This window comes from Stegodyphus dumicola, chromosome 7 (genome assembly GCF_044657685.1).
Source record: "Stegodyphus dumicola isolate Sdum_Otavi_A_Nest chromosome 7, ASM4465768v1".
Lineage (NCBI taxonomy): Eukaryota > Metazoa > Arthropoda > Arachnida > Araneae > Eresidae > Stegodyphus > Stegodyphus dumicola.
The window spans coordinates 58,949,158-58,967,079 of NC_140774.1; the positions used below are offsets into that span (position 1 = coordinate 58,949,158).

The window sequence follows — 17,922 nt, forward strand, 5'->3', positions numbered from 1 at the left end:
GGTAGGAAGGAGTATTTAGTCTAAAAGACTTTGACTCCTAAAGTAGTTACCCTACGGGGTACGTCGTAGTGGGGAAGGAGACCACTTTATGATTTTAAAGTGGAGAAGTTTTTAGTCCTACTTGTAGAAAAATGCAATTATTATGGTAGTTCTGCTCGTGCTGATGTGCTGTGCATTTGCAGCAATGAATATAACAAAGTTTTATCTGTGGCGCCCTTCGTTGGCGAACCCATAAAATAAAAACCGTTTAAAGTTTTGAGGTACCAGAGTATAATGCATTATATAAAATAATGTAATGTACTAAATTTTGAAGCGAAATTTGCACAATTTATTCTTCAGATCTGAAAATCATAACTTAGTATTTATAGGAATAAGAAAATCTTCTGTAGTTTCAGAATTCCTATTACGGCAATGTAGAAAATATTAGTAGAAAGTTAAAAAAATATAAAATTATCAATTTAAGTAGATTATGAGTACAAACACATCAACGAAAAAGACCTCATTTAAACCGATATTATTTTATCTGGCGTTTAAAAGATAAATTTTTGTTTTATTCAGCACAATGAAATCCATCCTTTTTAAACTACCTAGATATATGTGAAATTCCACGATTTTCTGACCGTCGCAAAGACTTGGATTTCAGGTCTTTGCTTACATTTTTCTTTTAAGCAGAAATATCGGTTTCGCTTTGTCATACTACATTCTCGTCGCAAAATGCGTAAGATGTTGGGTAATGCGACGTCGTTTTGAAATGCGTTGTAAAAGTGCACCTGTGAATTTCGGTCTAAATAAAAAAAAAAAATAAAAAAAATTGAAATAATAATAATAATAATAATAAAAAAAAAACGCAAGTACAAATGCTTTATTTTACTCATTTATACATTTTTGTAATTTTTCACAATTTTATTAAAAGACTGTAATTTTATGTTTGCTATATACTTTATTATTATTCGACACCATAAATATTGAACAGAGTATACATATTCAGTTTTTGTTAGAAGTAGAAACATTTTATCGCTTGGTTGTTATAACTGAATACAAGGACAGAGAATGGAAAAATATTCACCAAAAGAAATTAGGAAAAAACACGAAAAAATAAGTTAAAGAATATATATATTTCTCGCTTACGTATTTTTTTAAACCAAGTGTTTAAAATAGTTATTAGGAAAAAAATATACAATTATAATGAGTCCTAGATTAATTTGACATGTCGAACTAACAATTAATAATAAAAGACACAAAGAACTTGTTGAAAGAACTAGTTGATTTTAAATCGCTTAATTTGGTTATCAGTAAGAGGCAGGTTATATACTGTGAAGACTGGAAAAAAAAAAGTATTTTATGCTTCGCCAAATGGAAACAAATTGGAGCGTGAACATATTTCTTTGAAATTGCTGGTTTTGATGAAATTTGAAAGACAAATATCATAAGTCTTGCAGAGTGGCCATCTATTGCTTTGAAATCATCGAGTTTGTTAATGAAAGTTAGTGCAAAGTATTAACTTTGCAAAAAGTAAATCTAAAAACTCGAAATTCGATCTTCGATACACACGTGACCAGGTGTATGATAATGTGTAATCAAAACGGTGATCGTGAAATTTTAAATTGCCTTACGTGTGTTAAAATACTGCTAAGATTTTTTTTAGCAAATATCAATTTTTAAATTAGGTTAAGGCTTTCCATTTTGTTCTTTTTCTTTAATAAACATTAATTTATATTGAATTTATAGTAATTACGCACATGCTATTTAAAAGGAAAGATTCAATAGAGTTTCTTGCAAAATTGATATCTTTTTTAATGATGTAGTATAAAAATTGTCATAATTTTAAATAGTTTTAATATTAATGTATTTAAATACAAGGTTATTTATAATTACATGACGTGAAACATTTCAGTTTTTTAATGTGTCAGATTTGTTTCACATATAGCTTTGCGAATTGAGCAGACATTTATTTATGTGGCATGCTAAGATTTATTCGAATGCCACGAAAATGCCGTAGATGCGAACAAAAAGCTGGCTGATACCACAGTTGCATGAAAATAATGGCAGATTCCTCTTTGAAGTCTCAGCTTGTCCTTCAATACGACAGAAAGTAATATCGATATCTTTTCCAAAGCATCAAAATTTGCCGCAAAGCAGAGATGGTTGAGGAAAGTATCTGATTTTCAGTTTGCCACTGTAATGGGATGCAGGAGTAAATATAAGGCACTTTATGAAACATGGTAAGCCTAATTTATATATTTTTTTTGTTTGCTTTAATTAGAAATATTCTGTATTTTAAAAGCGGCCTTTTTCTTCATTTTTTAGCAGTTTCTTAAACCACTTGGAATTTCTCAGATGGAGGGGGCTCCACTGCTGCTTCTACAGGATGAGCTGGAAAAGAAAAGAATTTTATGTACAAAAAGTGTTAACTGTATTTTGGATAGCTAGTCCATAAGACGTTTGGCCTCATCTGGCCGCAACACTACCAGGCATTGATTCAATAATTTTCTGGAATTTTACATTTTCCCCCTAAAGATTCTCAATAGGATTAAGTCATTTAGGGTTTCTAGGTAACTAATTCATGACGCAGAAGTCAGAGGCATGGTGATGTAGGCATGCAGTAGGCAACCGGGACCTGTGAGAGGTGCAATTATCTTGCTGGAATACTGAATTTCCGTATGAAAGACAGGTGATGGAGGATGGGGACGCCTGAAGTTTAACAGAGGTTAACAGGCATATGTTCCGCTTCCTCCCTGGGAGTTTATTTAAGAACTAAGTGTAGATACGTAGCCCTACAGGGGCAACTGTTGAACATCTAGTAGTTGAGGTACATTTGCATTAACTTGTTGATACAGGCATGGTTAAAGAAACACTTAATAGGTTATATAAATGGATAGAGAAGATTGGCCAGCAACTCCACATACCGAAGCATACGGAGGGAGATTGATACAAGTAGCAAAACATCGAAATAGTGCCAAAGAGAAAACAGCCCGAACCATGATTAAGTCGCCATGGCCTGGCATGCAGGATCCATTGCTTCATGAGCATGACGTCTTATTCTGAGTGTGTCGTCATTTTTAAGACTGATTACTCCCTGATACCAGATTCCAGAGTATTCCAGAGTCCATTTTCCGTGTTTTGTAGCTCAGGGAATACTCGCAGCTAGATCAACATACACAGAGCAATGGTTCTCTCTTGGGCACCCGAAGCACTTTTCAAGAAGTGTGGGTCGCATAGACGGTTTACTGACTGAGCCCTGATTGAGCTGGGTGATAATTTAAGGTAATATTTGGCTTGGCTGGCTATGCAGAACTGGGGCGAGACGTCTTTGGAATTTGCTCGCTTGCTATGTATTTTCTTGCTAACCCTGTATTCGGGGAAAAGTATTTGACAATGTCAGCCCTATCTCTGTGACACTTTAGGGAACTGAAGGGCAACGTGTGTGGAAAGCGTCGGTGATCAAAGGAGTGTAAAAATTTGAGTACTATAGTACTAGATACACAGCGGTTATCTTACGAAATAAGAGAGAGGGAGAGAGGGAGTGAGTGAATGTGCGAGAGTGAGAGTGTGTGCGTGATTGTGAGAGCAAGAGTGCGAGTGTGCAAGAGAGAGTGTGTACGTGCCAGAAAGTATGTGAGTGCGACAGAGTGAGTGAGAGTGTGTGTGGGTGTGAGGAGTGTTTGAGAAAGTGCAATCACACACTCTCTCACAGTCACACACTCTTTGAGATAGTGTGTGCGAGAGCTAGAGAGAGTGTGAGTGCAAGAGAGTGAGTGGGTGCGAGAAAGTGTGTGTGTGCACGAGTGCGAGAGTGATAGAGAAAGAGCGAGTGAGAGGATGAGTGGAAGAGAGAGAGTGAGTGTGAGGAACGTTTGAGAGAGTATACTCTCTCTCTCGTGACACACAGTCTCTCACACTCACTCTCCCTCTCTCTCGACTGCAAGAGGGAGTGTGTGTGTGAGTGTACGAGAGAGAGTGCATGTGAGGAGCATTTGAGAGAGAGTGTATGAGTGCGAGAGAGATACAAATCACCCTGTGCCCTGTATGAGTGCGAGAGAGATAGTGTGTGAGTGCGAGAGACAGAGACTGTGGGTCGCGAGAGTGAGAGTGCTAGAGAGAGTATACTCTCTCAAACGCTCCTCACACCCACTCACTCTGTCTCTCGCACGTACACGCACACTCTCTCCAATTAGGAGTAGTAGATGTATTATACCAAAAATAATAAACAACAGAAGAACCCGCATACTGTAGATATAGGAACTTCCGATTCCGACATTGAAGAGAGTGACAATGAAGATAATGACAAGGTACAGGGTGATTATAATTAAAGTTGCGATTTCAGAACATTAACTTTAAAACTACAGGTCAGAATGACTTGATATTTTGCCAGAACAATCGAGAGGCAATGAAATTTTGTTTGGCGAAGGGAAAAAATAGTTCCAAAATGTGGCGATAGACTACGCTAGCAGGGGTAAGACCTAATCAATAACCACACGAATGTTGTTAGCCAAAAGAAAATAATAGACTCCAAGGCTTTAAGACAGGCAAAAAGACATGTTTACAGTGAATAGTTTAAAGAATATGTGTGTACAATGATAATGACAAGAGAAAAAGGAAAAGCTTCATGAAAACAAACGTGCATAAGTTGTTCGATATGGCTTGTTTCACTACTAGTTGGAAGTACAAAACGACATGTTCCAGTACAGTTCCGGAGGGTATCTGTGCTGATGCTATGAATGTGGTAAGTGATGGTTGCCTTCAAGTCGGCCAGATTCCCAACCTACCGACTGCAAACAATACTTTTCAGGTATCCCCCAAAGCCAAAAATCACATGGGTTTAGTTGGGCGAACGTGGCAGTAAAACTGTTGGAAAATGGCAGGTTATGATTTTATGAGTGGTCAGCGGTTCCTTCATAGAAGTAGCAATGTCCAGAGGAGCACCATCTTGCATCTTGTGCGAACCACTGATGCTGCTGAATTGCCAGAAGGACATGGTTAAGCAGTTAATGATCCCTGCAGATGTGATCTCGAAGAAGAACGGACCTATGACAAACGCTGCCATTATTCCGCCCCACAGTGACCTTTTTAGACTGAAGAGGTACTCGCTGTAGCAGGAACGGATTCTTGATCACCAATATCCTGCAATTTTGAGTATTTACAGAACCTTGCAAAACGGAATGGGCTCCCCCAGACCACAGAATATTCCCTGGCCATCCATTCTTCACTTCCATCCGGGCAAGAAATCACTGTGCAAACGATTCACATGTTTCCAGGTAAGCAAGTAGAAAGTTATGCACATGAGTTAGCTTGCACGGATAACAGCGCAAGATGTTCCACAGGACATTACGCACAGTGCTGATAGGCATATCCAACATTCGTCCAGTTCCCCATGCACTGCTGATTCCTGTATCACTGTTCGTCTATTCTTGGAACTTTGTAGCCACATCTTCCACTGTCGCAACTGGGTTTCGTCCTCTACCTCATTTCACGTTAAATAAATCTGTCTCTTTGAATTTATCCATCAGTTTTCACAGGCCGTAAGCGGTTTTGGGGGCGAAGTTTATGCCCTTTAATGTCCAGAACTTCCTGATAGCTGTTAACGCAGAGTCATCGTTCTGACAGAAAAGTTTCACGAGCAGAGCGCGATCCTTAATTGTCAAACAACGAAGCATTTAAGCAAAGCATTACGTGTTCCGCTAATGTTCTGCATTTTTATCACAGCTACATCTGTGGTGTGCATGTCAAGTCTTGAAATATCCATATCTCTACAACAGCCATGTAAATCCTGACAATGGCATCTATCGGCACATTTTTTAAACTACCGTATTTGCCGGCATATATGACGCACCCCTTTTTTATACACATTTTTGAAGGATAAAACGTTATCACTGATCATTATAATGAATTTACAGTATTTTAAATATAAAGTAATACAAGTTAATAATTTCTGCAAATATCCAATCTATCCGGGAAAGACCATCTTTTAATTTTTTTCGTCAAAATTCAGATACTCATCTCAAGAGCTAACTGGAAAGTCAATAGAAACCTTCTAAATCAGCATCAGAGTCCTCATACAACAAATTGTCCCCTGTACCCTCCAGTGCATTACTAATACCACATTTCTTAAATGATTTAAACACTATCTTTAGTTTCACAGCATCCCAGTTCACAGTTCTTATCATTTTATCAGTCGGGGTGGCCCGAAATGCCTATCTATAGTCTTGTTACCATACGCAATCACACGTACCTTGTATGTTATGTTATAGCAATGCCGACAATGGTTTTTGAGCTATAACTTGGCAAGAAATTAAAGATAACAGTAGAAATTTCACACGCTTTAAAGTCGTTCACAAAAATTGGAAAGTTTTCAGCTGTGATTGTCGATATGTGCGCATGCGGGTTCAATGAACTTTATGTAACTAATGTTCCCATACTCTGCAAAAAACAAGACAAAAGATTGTGCAACTCCGAATAGAGGAAATTTTGAGAAATAAATGTAATCGAAAACTGAGTAAGACGGATTCCGTTGTTCAGACCTATTTTCAAAGACAAAAAGTGCGTCTTATACGGCGGCAAATATGGTATTTTTCCTTCATTAAACAAAATTCAATTGTTTCACGATGGTTCAGATTCCATTCATAAAATATCCAGTCATTCTGACTGGTAGTTTTAAAGTTAGAGCAGCGTTTTGATATCGCAACTTTAATTATAATCACCCTGTAATTGTTGAAGATATTGCTAATGAGGATGAAATATTAACTCATCAAGTTCATTATAATTAATCAAGTTTGAAAAATTGTTACGACATTTAAACATTCTCCTACAAAAAATGCCTTATTTGAAAAATATATAATAACTGGAAGTAAAACAGAACATGTTTTAATATTAGATTCTAAACCACGTTGGAACAATTTACTCCTAGTGATGGAACGATTTATGAAACTGAAATATGCAATCCCCAAAAGCAACAATCGACTTTAATCTCCCAATTAATTTTTCCGATACGGAGAGATTCTAATTTCTTAACAGTTAGTGCAACAAGGAACAGCTCACATCACTATTTAAAGAATTATATATTACATTGAAAAATCGCACAGGAGAAAGGCATACTGAAATAGAAAATGGCTTACGGTATTTACATAATTATAATGATTTAAAAATGAAAAAGAGGAAGAGACTAATCAAATCAAGTTTATGTTAAATTTTCTTAAAATGAAAATAGAAAGAAATATTAAACTTTCTTAAATTACCCACAAACCTATCCATACACAGAAGAATTCGGTACAGTTATCGAAGATGATGATGGCACTAATGTCGATAGTGAAAAGAATTGTCTCTTGAACAAAAATTAGAATTAGCACTAACTAAAAAAAAATTCAACAAGCCAAAATAAAATACAGAAATCAGTTATATCCAAAACCATCCAATGAGAAATCGATTTATTTGAAGATGAAGGATTTCGAGATAAATACTTGGAAAAAGTATATCGCCCTTGCTAACAGTACCACCTACTAGTGTAAGATGCTGAAAGAGGGTTTTAGACAGCTGGTAATTTTTACACAAAATTACGCTCCAGGCTCAATTATGTTTTTTTAAGATCACATTTCAAAAATTTTAATAGTACCACAGAATACTGATATTTACACTTTTTTGTGTTTTAAATATATAAGATGGTCCTCGTTTCTTTACAATTCTTTATATACTGTTATAATGTATAAATTATGAATGATTTTTTGGTGGTATATACTCTAATAAAATTGGCAAATAAAACAAAGAAACACCTGTGTTTTCTTTCTTTTTTTATAAAATTCCTACTACCGAATACAGGTATTGAAATTTTGGTCCGAAATTGCAATACCTAATCATGCCTACCTTACTCCACCCTAACCAGTTTAGCCTCTCTCCTCCTACTATTAGGGCTCCTACTTGTAATCTTGAAATTGGTATGGCTGAAAAGATATACGAGGCAGTTCCTGACGCTCTTAAAGCTTTTTCCTTAGAAGTTATAGCTACAAATAACCCTAGCTGTGAGTGGATCCACATTTCTACTGATGACACTGCACGTAAGGAAAATACTGGTGCCGGTTGTACTGTGAAGGATATTTTGCGGAATCCTATTCTGTTGATCTGAATGCCTCTAACTTCGACGCAGAGATTTTTGCCACAGGAAAGGCAATTTTAAATCTTCTTGTACCTGATACTAACTTTAGCAAGGCAGTTATATTTGCTCACTCCCGAGTGGGCAGCTGTCTCATACACCTACTGATTACTTTCTTGTTGAAGAGACCAAGATAAATGTATCCAATGCAATGGCTTTTGGCTCGGAGCTTGTTTTTCAATGGATCCCCAGCCACTGGAAATGAAAAAGCCCATCTTCTGCCTAAAAATGGCTGTAAGCTATCCTGGCGCAGCCCTTGTTTGTCATAAAATCTTGTCGATTAGGTGGATGGGGCTGCGCCCTATTTGTACCCTAGCCACATTATGCTATAATGATTTGAAATCTGAATGATAAAAATGATTACTTTAGCCACATTTCTCACTCTCCAATTAACAGTTTAGTTCTGAGGCAAAGAGGAAAGTGGACCAACTTTTAAATGTATAAACTCCTTTCAACCGATAAAGTGTGGAATACTCTTGTATTTTCGCCTATCCCAGTGGACATACCCCGTGCATTCTTTACGGCAAATTTTCAACTCTCGACAAGACATTTTATATAAATACCTGCACCGCATTGGTGCAGTTGCTGATGATGTCCGTCCGGTGAAACCATGGACTTTCTTCATTTGACAACTTGTACTGCACTTCATTTTATGATTTTAATTCTGACAACTTTCCAAAGGCTAAATTTTAATGGGGGCTGCCAGAGGTTTCATGGCAGATATCGCTACAGACTGACATAGGGAAGAGCATCTTAGCTGCATTTAAAAAGAGCATAAAAATGTGTTATCATACTTACTTTGACAGTTCCCATCGTAAAAGGTGACGTCATCAAGAGCAAAGTTTCCATCAGTGGTTTCACCTTCAAATTCAATCTGCATTGAAATAGATAATAATAAACTTGTTAGAGAAGATTTCAATTAAATTCATAGTAAATATATAATGTGCACACCATGCGACTGCCTTGTACTGACTATTGAAATTTTACTTTTTAAAATTCCTACTATCAGCTCACACTCAACCAATATCTTGTGCAAATTTTCAATTGTTAATAAAATACTTTCTATTCGTCCACTGAAGTTCAAATACATTTTTTTAAAGTTGTAGTTGATGACACTTGATGTTAATATAATTTTTTCACATATTTAAAATTTTGTTGTATTTTTAAAATGTTTCTGTGTTGATCTAAGTAGGAATTGACTTTAGACAATTTTTTTATATTACTTGTATCCCTGCAATTTCTTTAGACTTATTTCCTCGAATTTCATTAGAAATGCATTTCTGTTACAATCAATCACTTCGCAGCAATGCAAAAGTACATAAACACTTCAAACATCTTCATTCGAAATTGTTAAATACAGAAAAATCTAAAATACCAAATACAGTAAACAACCCAAACAAAGTGAATTTATTGGTTAGCAAGTGTGAAGCGACGCCACTAAGAAAAATCACGCTTCCGAGACTAGAATTATTCGGCGCTTTGCTTGCTGCTCAGTTAGCAAGCAAAGTCAAGAAAATGGTGCATTTAAAAAAAGGCACTCAATGTTTTTTGGGCGAATTCAAAAATCAATCTGTTGGATTAAGAGGACAACAAAATGATAGAAATCATTTGCCACCAACAGAGTGAATGAAATACAGGGTTTAAGTGATACTGGTGCCCTGAGAAAGAAAATCTCGCAGATCTCAGCAGGAGAGTTGGTGCTGACATTTTATTGAATAGGTAACATTTGGTGGCATGGACCCAGTTTTTGAAAGAAAAGACTGATGCTTCTGTAGACAATGACATTCTAATTTCTTTAGATGACTTTTAGATGAACTAAAGAAAGCCAGTGAGCCTAATGATCCTATTGCCTTTATTGTTTTTAATCATAGCTCTATAGCTGATATTCTTTTGAGTAATAATTAACTATTGTTCATGTTATGTATTTATATTTATCAATAATGTTAAAATTAATGAAAAGCTTACCTGAAAAAAAAAAAAAAAAAAAGGAAAACATTTTAAGATCTATGCAAGTACAAGTTATTTTCATAACGAAAGGGAAAACTGTTCCTGATCAGAATTTTCTTTAAATTCAACATTTTAAGTCAAAATATACAAAGTAATACATATAAGATGTACAGCATTTATTTCATAATAATTTACACTGTTCAGCAGCAAAGTCCTCCTTATAAAACAGAGGTATCCTGCATAATTTTCACCTATTTTAATTTCAAACCAACATTAAAAAAGTCTGGATTGCTCATTATTTTTAAGAAATGATTTGTTTTCTGTAGAGAAAGCAGTTTTTAAGCAGAAAAGGCACTAACGTGAAGCAAACTGTGTATCTCTTGAATACGAATACTGCTGAATTGCTTTAAATTTATCTTTTACAGAATGGCAATGAAAATATTGGAATATGAATCTCTTAATTCTGAGGATAAATTTGATCATTTATTTCAATGCATGAAACCGAACTCGCCAGCTTATTAGAAGATTTTGCTCTCTAAAGAGAATTATGGAAAAGCTACAGAGCTTTTTAAATCTATATTTGGCAAGGAAGAGTTTTTAATTGAATATTACATATGTGAACTCAAGTGTATTTGAGTTAAAATGACATGCAAATAACTATTATTGCAGGAGTTAAACAAGCAACAAGAATTAGCACAATATTTATAAATTTACAGGACTAGTTTTGAAGGTTAAATATAGAAACTCCTTCTTCAACTGCAGAAACGCAAATGATGAAGGAAAAAGCAGTAATAAGATTAGGCAATAAGAACGATAAGAAGGATGTCAAGCTGCTGGCACCCTCTATTGATGAAAAATGAAAACAGCTATCAAATAATTTCATTAGAAACTGAGGGTAAAGACGGATTGGAACTGGGATTGCTAACTAGAACTGAAAGATTTATATCAAAGTGAAATGCCTCTAGAAAATCTAATTTAAATAATCTTAAATAAAATTATTAATAATTAATCTTAAAATAATTTAATAACTTAAAATTTTAGAATATTGCACATGTTTATGGAGCTCAGTAATAATCATATCAATACATAATACAGTATAGAATACTGTTATTTATGCTGCATTATTATGTAGAATATTTTATGTAAAGAAGCTGTAAGAAAAATTGAAGCACAATTCAAGGACTAAGAAGGAAGAAGGTACTGAAGGATGATTGCTACATAGGGGGCTGGTTGGGCAAAGCACTCAAGAGCTATCTGCCTAAGATAGAAGAGATGCCTTCTTCCCTTTGTGGAGGGCTTTTTATGGAACACTGGTTCATATACACATTATACATGGGAGGGATAACTGCAGTCAAGAAATTTTTTCAAAACTTAAATGTACAAACATTCACTTCAGTGGAAGCATTAGTAGAATGCCTGTCTTTCATGTACATCACAGACAATCCATTATATCATACTGAATAGCTTGTATTATCCAGAAATGCTGACCTTACAGAAACACTTAAATAATACAGAAAAACGGAGTTGGAGGATAAAACATTTGCCAAAAAGGTTGTTGTGGTTTGATGAAAATTTTTCTCTGATCAAAGAACACAAGTATTTGCATTCGAGCACATTTTTTACAAAATGCAGCTTCACACTAAATAGTCAAAAGATGCTTTAATTTCTATTTGCATGAGATCACCTGTGTATGCTGCCCCACAAGATATTACTTCACATATGTCTTTTATGAAGAATATACTAACATCCTCTAACAACAAAATTCAGTTGTTGCAAGTTTTACACATGTGATATGATTCTTCCACAAACTTTTTTTGAAAGAGTTATACATTTCATATTATGGTGGTATAACTACGAGGGTATACTTTGAGCTTATGTTACTGCAGTGGCTCTCAAGTTTTTTTGCCCCATGCAACTCCAAAACTCAAAAATGCATATACATCTACTTAAATTTAGATTATTTTTAATGTGCTTTTAATTAAACCAGAAGTATAGAAAATGTTGATAAAACTTGAATAAGAGTAATTTTTTATATACATAAACTAAAACAAGTTTAAGAGTAAAAGGCTGACCACATCCCACACATGAAACCATGAAAATTTTCCCCCAAGGGGAAATTTCAACCTGGCTGAGAACCCCTGTGTTATTGGGTATATATATTTCAGTCTATTCCATACATGTCATATATATACATTTTAGGGAAGAAGGATCATAAGTAGAACTTGATGATAGAATTATTTTATTTATTAACAAGTATATAAAACTTGTTAATAAATAAAATAATATGTTAGAATATAGATACATATTAGCTTCAATCATTAAAACATTTGTATAAAAAATAAATATATTAAAACACCAGGAACATTAAACTGCAGTTCTGACAAGATCTTCTCTCGGAATATCTTTCGCTAGTCAAGTCATGAAGAAAGAAAGAAAGACCAATCAAAGAGTACCAATGCAAACATTTATAGTAAACTATAGTTTTATAGTATAAAGCCATATGGCTTGTCATATACCTACATATGCATACCCGCAATGGAAAAACTCATCCTTCAGAACATAACTACAAAAACCAGTGTGGAAATTCTACATGCTGGCTGTAATCTCCTATTCCTAGTGATTGTCTCTATAAGGAGATAAACACTAGTTGTGCATACTTATTACATCTGGACTGAAAGACCTTAAAGATGTGTTAAATAGCTAGTGTAGTACATATATCTTACGTTCAATTTCACATACATCCATTTCTATCCATTGACCTATAAGCAAAATACATATTGGCCATCTCAGCCTAGTATGATGGTGCATCTTAGGTCATGCAAAGTCAATGACTCAGAAGGTAGTAATATTTAATTTATTATTTAACCTTTAGCTTTTTTATTTAACCTTTTAGCACCTTTAGCTGGCATTTCTTGACACATGGTCCAAGAAAAGTATGATTTTTTTAGTATTCTGGATATATCAAGGAAATTCGGAACATGGCTTTTGTAATACTTAAGCCAGAGGAATAAAAGTAAACAGGCAATTCAGTTTATTATGAAAAACACATATCATAGATAATTCTAGCTGTGTTACAGTAGTTTTCCCTTCCCTATGTTTCAGAAATCTTCACCAACAGAATTAATATTTTCACTTAATTACATATTAACCTGTCATTTACTATTCTTTGGAATTCAGTTTTTTTCACATCTGCAGATACAAAAATCTCCTTACTGACTATAAAATTCTTAATATTTTAGCTTGTGTTGCAACATACAAATGATAAACATAAGAGGTCAATATTTAATATATGATTTGATTTAGTTGATTATGGCAAAGCACACTAGGGCTATCTGCCTAAAGGGATGCCATTGTAGAGAACATTTTAAGGGAAACTGGCTCATATACAAGTTACACATGAGGAAAATCACGAAAATGCCCAAGCAGCTAGCACATTTGCCTGTAATCAAACCCAGGTCATACCTACCACTGTTCAGCGATTTTACCGCTCGCCCATTGGTGGGCACATTTAATATACGAAAAAATTCTGAAGTCTTACATATTAACTGTGTTACTGCAAATGAAATTCCAGTTTGCATAGACACTTACATGGTGTGGTTATTAAATAATGAGATTGATCTCTTTGTCCATAACATACAGTAAAGAACAGCCCACATTAGATGAATTCATTAGAGAGAAGAAAAAGACAGCTGTTGCTTTCACTCAAAATCAATCTGAGAGCAGTAATTGAAAGGACAAGGATGGAAGCTTCGTCATGTCTGTTGCTAAAAAGCAAGCAATGGTACCTTTTGAACCTTTTTTGTTTCAACCTTTTGAAATTTTAAAGAAAAATTTCCAAAGGAAACGAAAAGTATGGTAGGCCATTATACATTCAATATAAAGGTGAAATATATTGTTTTGTATACATCTAAAAATAAATAAAAATTTATTTTTCTCGAAACTTTTATGTTGGTCATTTAAAAAAAAAAAAAAAAAAACTTTGGAGTTGGGGGGAGGCAAAGTAAACAAAAAATAAAATATGGAAGAAAATATGCATATTCAGATTTTATCACCAGCTTTTTTTCCCCCTGTAAACCAGTGATTTTATCACTAAGATTTTAAAAACCTCAACAAATTAATTCAAATAACATACACAACTATGTTCACTCCACCTTCTAATATTACAAGCAACATACATATTATTAGAACTTGAAGCTCTTGCTCATTTTTTAAAGTTGTGCATTATTCTTTTGCAAACATGGAAATTAAAACTTTTTTTATAACTACATAGTTATAAAAAAAGTAAAACTGAAACTAAATTGGCAAGTTCAATGTTACTTGTAGATTCCTTCAGTTTTAGAAAATAATATATACTAAGATATCTGTTAACAAATTTGAATATTCTATTTGCATGACTAACTATAAACTACAAAAATTTGTGTCTCAGATATTTTAGAGGAATATTACTGCAAAATATGTAACTGTAAGATAATACATATTATAACTCTAATACATAACAACAGCTAGTAGAAGTACGGAATAAACAATGTTTAGCTATCTTGTTATAATTATTTCCATTTATCTAACATATAAATGTTATAATTACTATGCAAACTTATTTTTCTGAAGATAGTACCTGTATTACATCTTTGGTATCTAGGCAAAAATTACAGTCTCCAAAAATAAAGAATGGTACTTTCTCATATTGGTCAGTAGAAAACCTGTAATATATCAGTTTTATAACTTGTAATATATCATTATCTAAAATAGATACTAAGCAAAACAAAACAAAAAAGCATTCAAGACAAATTGCAAAATGGCTATGAGATAATATTACAACAACTTTTTTAATGTAACACAGTCTTAGAGATTTGAAATAATAACATAAAATTGTATAATAAAAAATAATAAAATTAAATGCCTCAGATATAAATATGAAACTGATCAATTTGTCACAAATTTAAAATAACTATATACACAGAAGCATATTTAAAAGAACAAAATGCATAATCCAACTTGATGTAACCTTCAAATATGAACAAATAAAAATAAACAAACATAAAGGATCATAACACTATGCTCAATAACTAATGCTAATATCAGAAATTATTTTTAAATACTCAAGAAACAATACTGTTCTCTTTTATTTTCAAAAACTTTTTTTTTATAATTATATTCTGTATACAAGGGGGGGGAACAGCAATGATTGTTTATGCAGTCAATATCGAATAAGAACATTCTATTTCCTATATTTTGAATAGCTTGCTCCTTTCATCATTTTCGTATTTTTGTTTATATTTTTTCTATTCTTTTGCAATATCTAAAAACAAAATAAATTACTGGCCCCATCAAGGGTGGTAAAGTTACAAATAATATTTAATAATTATAAATGAGAGATTAATTAGTCAACAATAAGCATGCTTTATAAAGCCTGCCTGATATGAATGACCATTAAGTTTTTGCAGCTAAATTAAGAAACAGACTTCTTCATGAATTTAAAATTTGAAATGTATTTGACCCCTTGTCAAATACATTTCAAATATCTTAATGTGGATGCACAAACATTTGCAGCATTTCTCTATAATGAACAATTATTATATGCTAAAATAAATTCCAGTACTTACATAGTAAAACTTATGTTTTCCACAAATTGTACAGAAACTTAATATAAACTTTCTCCATAAAGCAAATTTCTTCAATGCACAGAATTTAATAAGAAAAACTTGTTTTTGTTTTTGAATGATAATGAAACCATTTCTTGAATTTTTCCCTTCCCTAGCAATTGAAGTCTGATATTATCCCTAAAAGTCATGAATCAATCCCTGAGGTCATGCCACAAACCAACTTCACACAATCCATAAATGTGGAGTAATTTGCATTTCCACGGTCTTTTGAATGAATTAGTCACCTTCACTTCACTTCTTAGCATTTAAAAACACACTTTCAAGAAAATTTATTTTAGCAGTAGATCCTACATTTTTATTTGTAATTAAATAAACCTGAACTGCTTCTCCTTTTCTATTTTTGCTGATTCAAGAAATCTGAAACATTGCCATTCAGAAATTAAAAGGTAATATTTTAATATCATTTGGACTGCATCACTAATAACATTTCCAGATATTTCTATCATTGGAAGAAAGAGAAATATAGTCATAATCATGGAAAAAATCATCGTATCTTTTTCAAGTGCAGATGCACAATCTGATCACTAACGGAACTGTATAGTTTTATGTCAGCATCACTTAATCCATGAATGCCTATATCATTTCAACTATAATATTAGGTTAAATTAATTATGATTAATTTTTTACTTTTAATTATGTTTTAACAGGTTCAGCATTACTACTATGCCCAAGACATTATTATTTAATTAAAAAGCATTATTATTTAATTAAATACTTATATGCATATCTATGAAGAATCCTAGATTTTCTTCAAATGTAATTAGTCAAACAATTTTTCAGCACGAAATTTTTCATAGTTCTTTCAATTCAGACAAACTTTGATGAGCATCCTTGAACTGAAGGGATTAAGAAGTCCCTTCAATTCAGCTCATTGAAATTTGATTGAATGCAAGGTTTTTTAATCTGCAGATTTTATAGGTGTTTTGTCTTATGAAATACTCACCACCTAACTACCCAAATGAATGAGCTATTTGGCATTCTATAATATTAAGAATATATGATAATTTTCCTCCTGAAAATGATCATCTGAAAAATCTATTTAAACATTTAAGAATATATTTCAATAGTTAATAACTTCAAACCTCTGAAATAAAACTTTATATATTTGCTTTCCTTACAGTATGATATTTAGATAAATTAACTATCTTCCTTGTGGGATGTATAAGTTATCTTTTGCATAATACGTTATTCTTAGTCCTAGAATCTTTTAAAAAATATGGGATTATTATATGTGAGGCCAATTAACTTGTAAGGATTTTATGTTTTACTAAAGTTTATTTTATTTTAAAACTTTAGTGTCTTCTCTTATTTTCCACTTCCGGCCAGAATAAATGTGGTTAGTTTTAGTATGCAAATTGAGCTTGCAAACTATTAAGTATTTAAGTTGTGGCTTTTTAGCCAAGAAGGAGTTAAGAGAGGGAGAGACTTCTCGCCACCTTATTTCATGCACGCTTTTCAGTCAGTTGCTGTCCACCTTTCAGGCCAGAAATTTAGTCCGCTTGATATTGAAGACATACTGTAGTTTTCCCGCATTTTGTGTATTACATACGTAAAGACCTAAAAGGCCAATCTTAGTGATACTAGTCTTTGTATAGTATTTGAGTTTAGCTCTTATTTAAATTTAGTTAGTTTGTAGTTCTTATTTTTTTAGTTCAGACCACAAGTACTGTTCTTTGTATCCTGAAGTGTGGAAGCAGCTGCAAACCATGAAGAATAAAGGGTAATTAAATCCTTCCCATCTTTGTCATATCTTCTACAATTTCATCGGACATACTTTAAAGTAAACTCACTGTTCTTCTCAGGACACCCACATGTTCGCCAGAGTGATTAGACGAAATAGTAGTCCGAATAAATTGAGCACAATTAAAAAGCTTCATAGAAATATATTATTTGCCTCAGAGCTAAAAAGCACAAAATAATGAGAGTTTGCTCTGGGTCTGACTTCTTTATTTCTGAACTGACTGAGTGAGTGAATTTTTAAAAATTCCAACACATAAGCGAGTTTTCTTCACAGAAACCTTCAGAGTGGGCAGACAGCCTTGATGAGATAGCCCATAACAAAATAAATGAAGTACATTAATATTCTCTTTCTGATGTTAAAAATTTTCATACTGGCTAATTAGAAACATATGCAGTTACAAAGTTCATTCAATGAAGTTTCAAACAGATTTC

The 17,922-nt window shown here is 33.3% G+C and overlaps 1 protein-coding gene across 11 annotated transcripts in view; it reads right to left on the reverse strand.

The window, feature by feature from the left end:
- Positions 1–844: 844 nt before the first annotated feature.
- The window catches only part of LOC118205266 (inositol polyphosphate-5-phosphatase A-like), a 121,645-nt gene continuing 104,567 nt past the window's right edge, over positions 845–17,922 (reverse strand). For 10 of the 11 annotated variants that reach the window (XM_085820283.1, XM_085820279.1, XM_085820282.1 and 7 more), the window contains 3 exons: positions 14,703–14,787; positions 8,939–9,014; positions 845–2,373 (listed from right to left, as the gene is read on the reverse strand). In XM_085820283.1, the coding sequence (XP_085676409.1) occupies positions 2,315–2,373; positions 8,939–9,014; positions 14,703–14,787 (220 nt within the window). In that variant the 3' untranslated portion in view covers positions 845–2,314. The remainder of the gene's footprint in view (positions 2,374–8,938; positions 9,015–14,702; positions 14,788–17,922) is intronic. The other variant, XM_085820286.1, reaches the window with a different exon arrangement.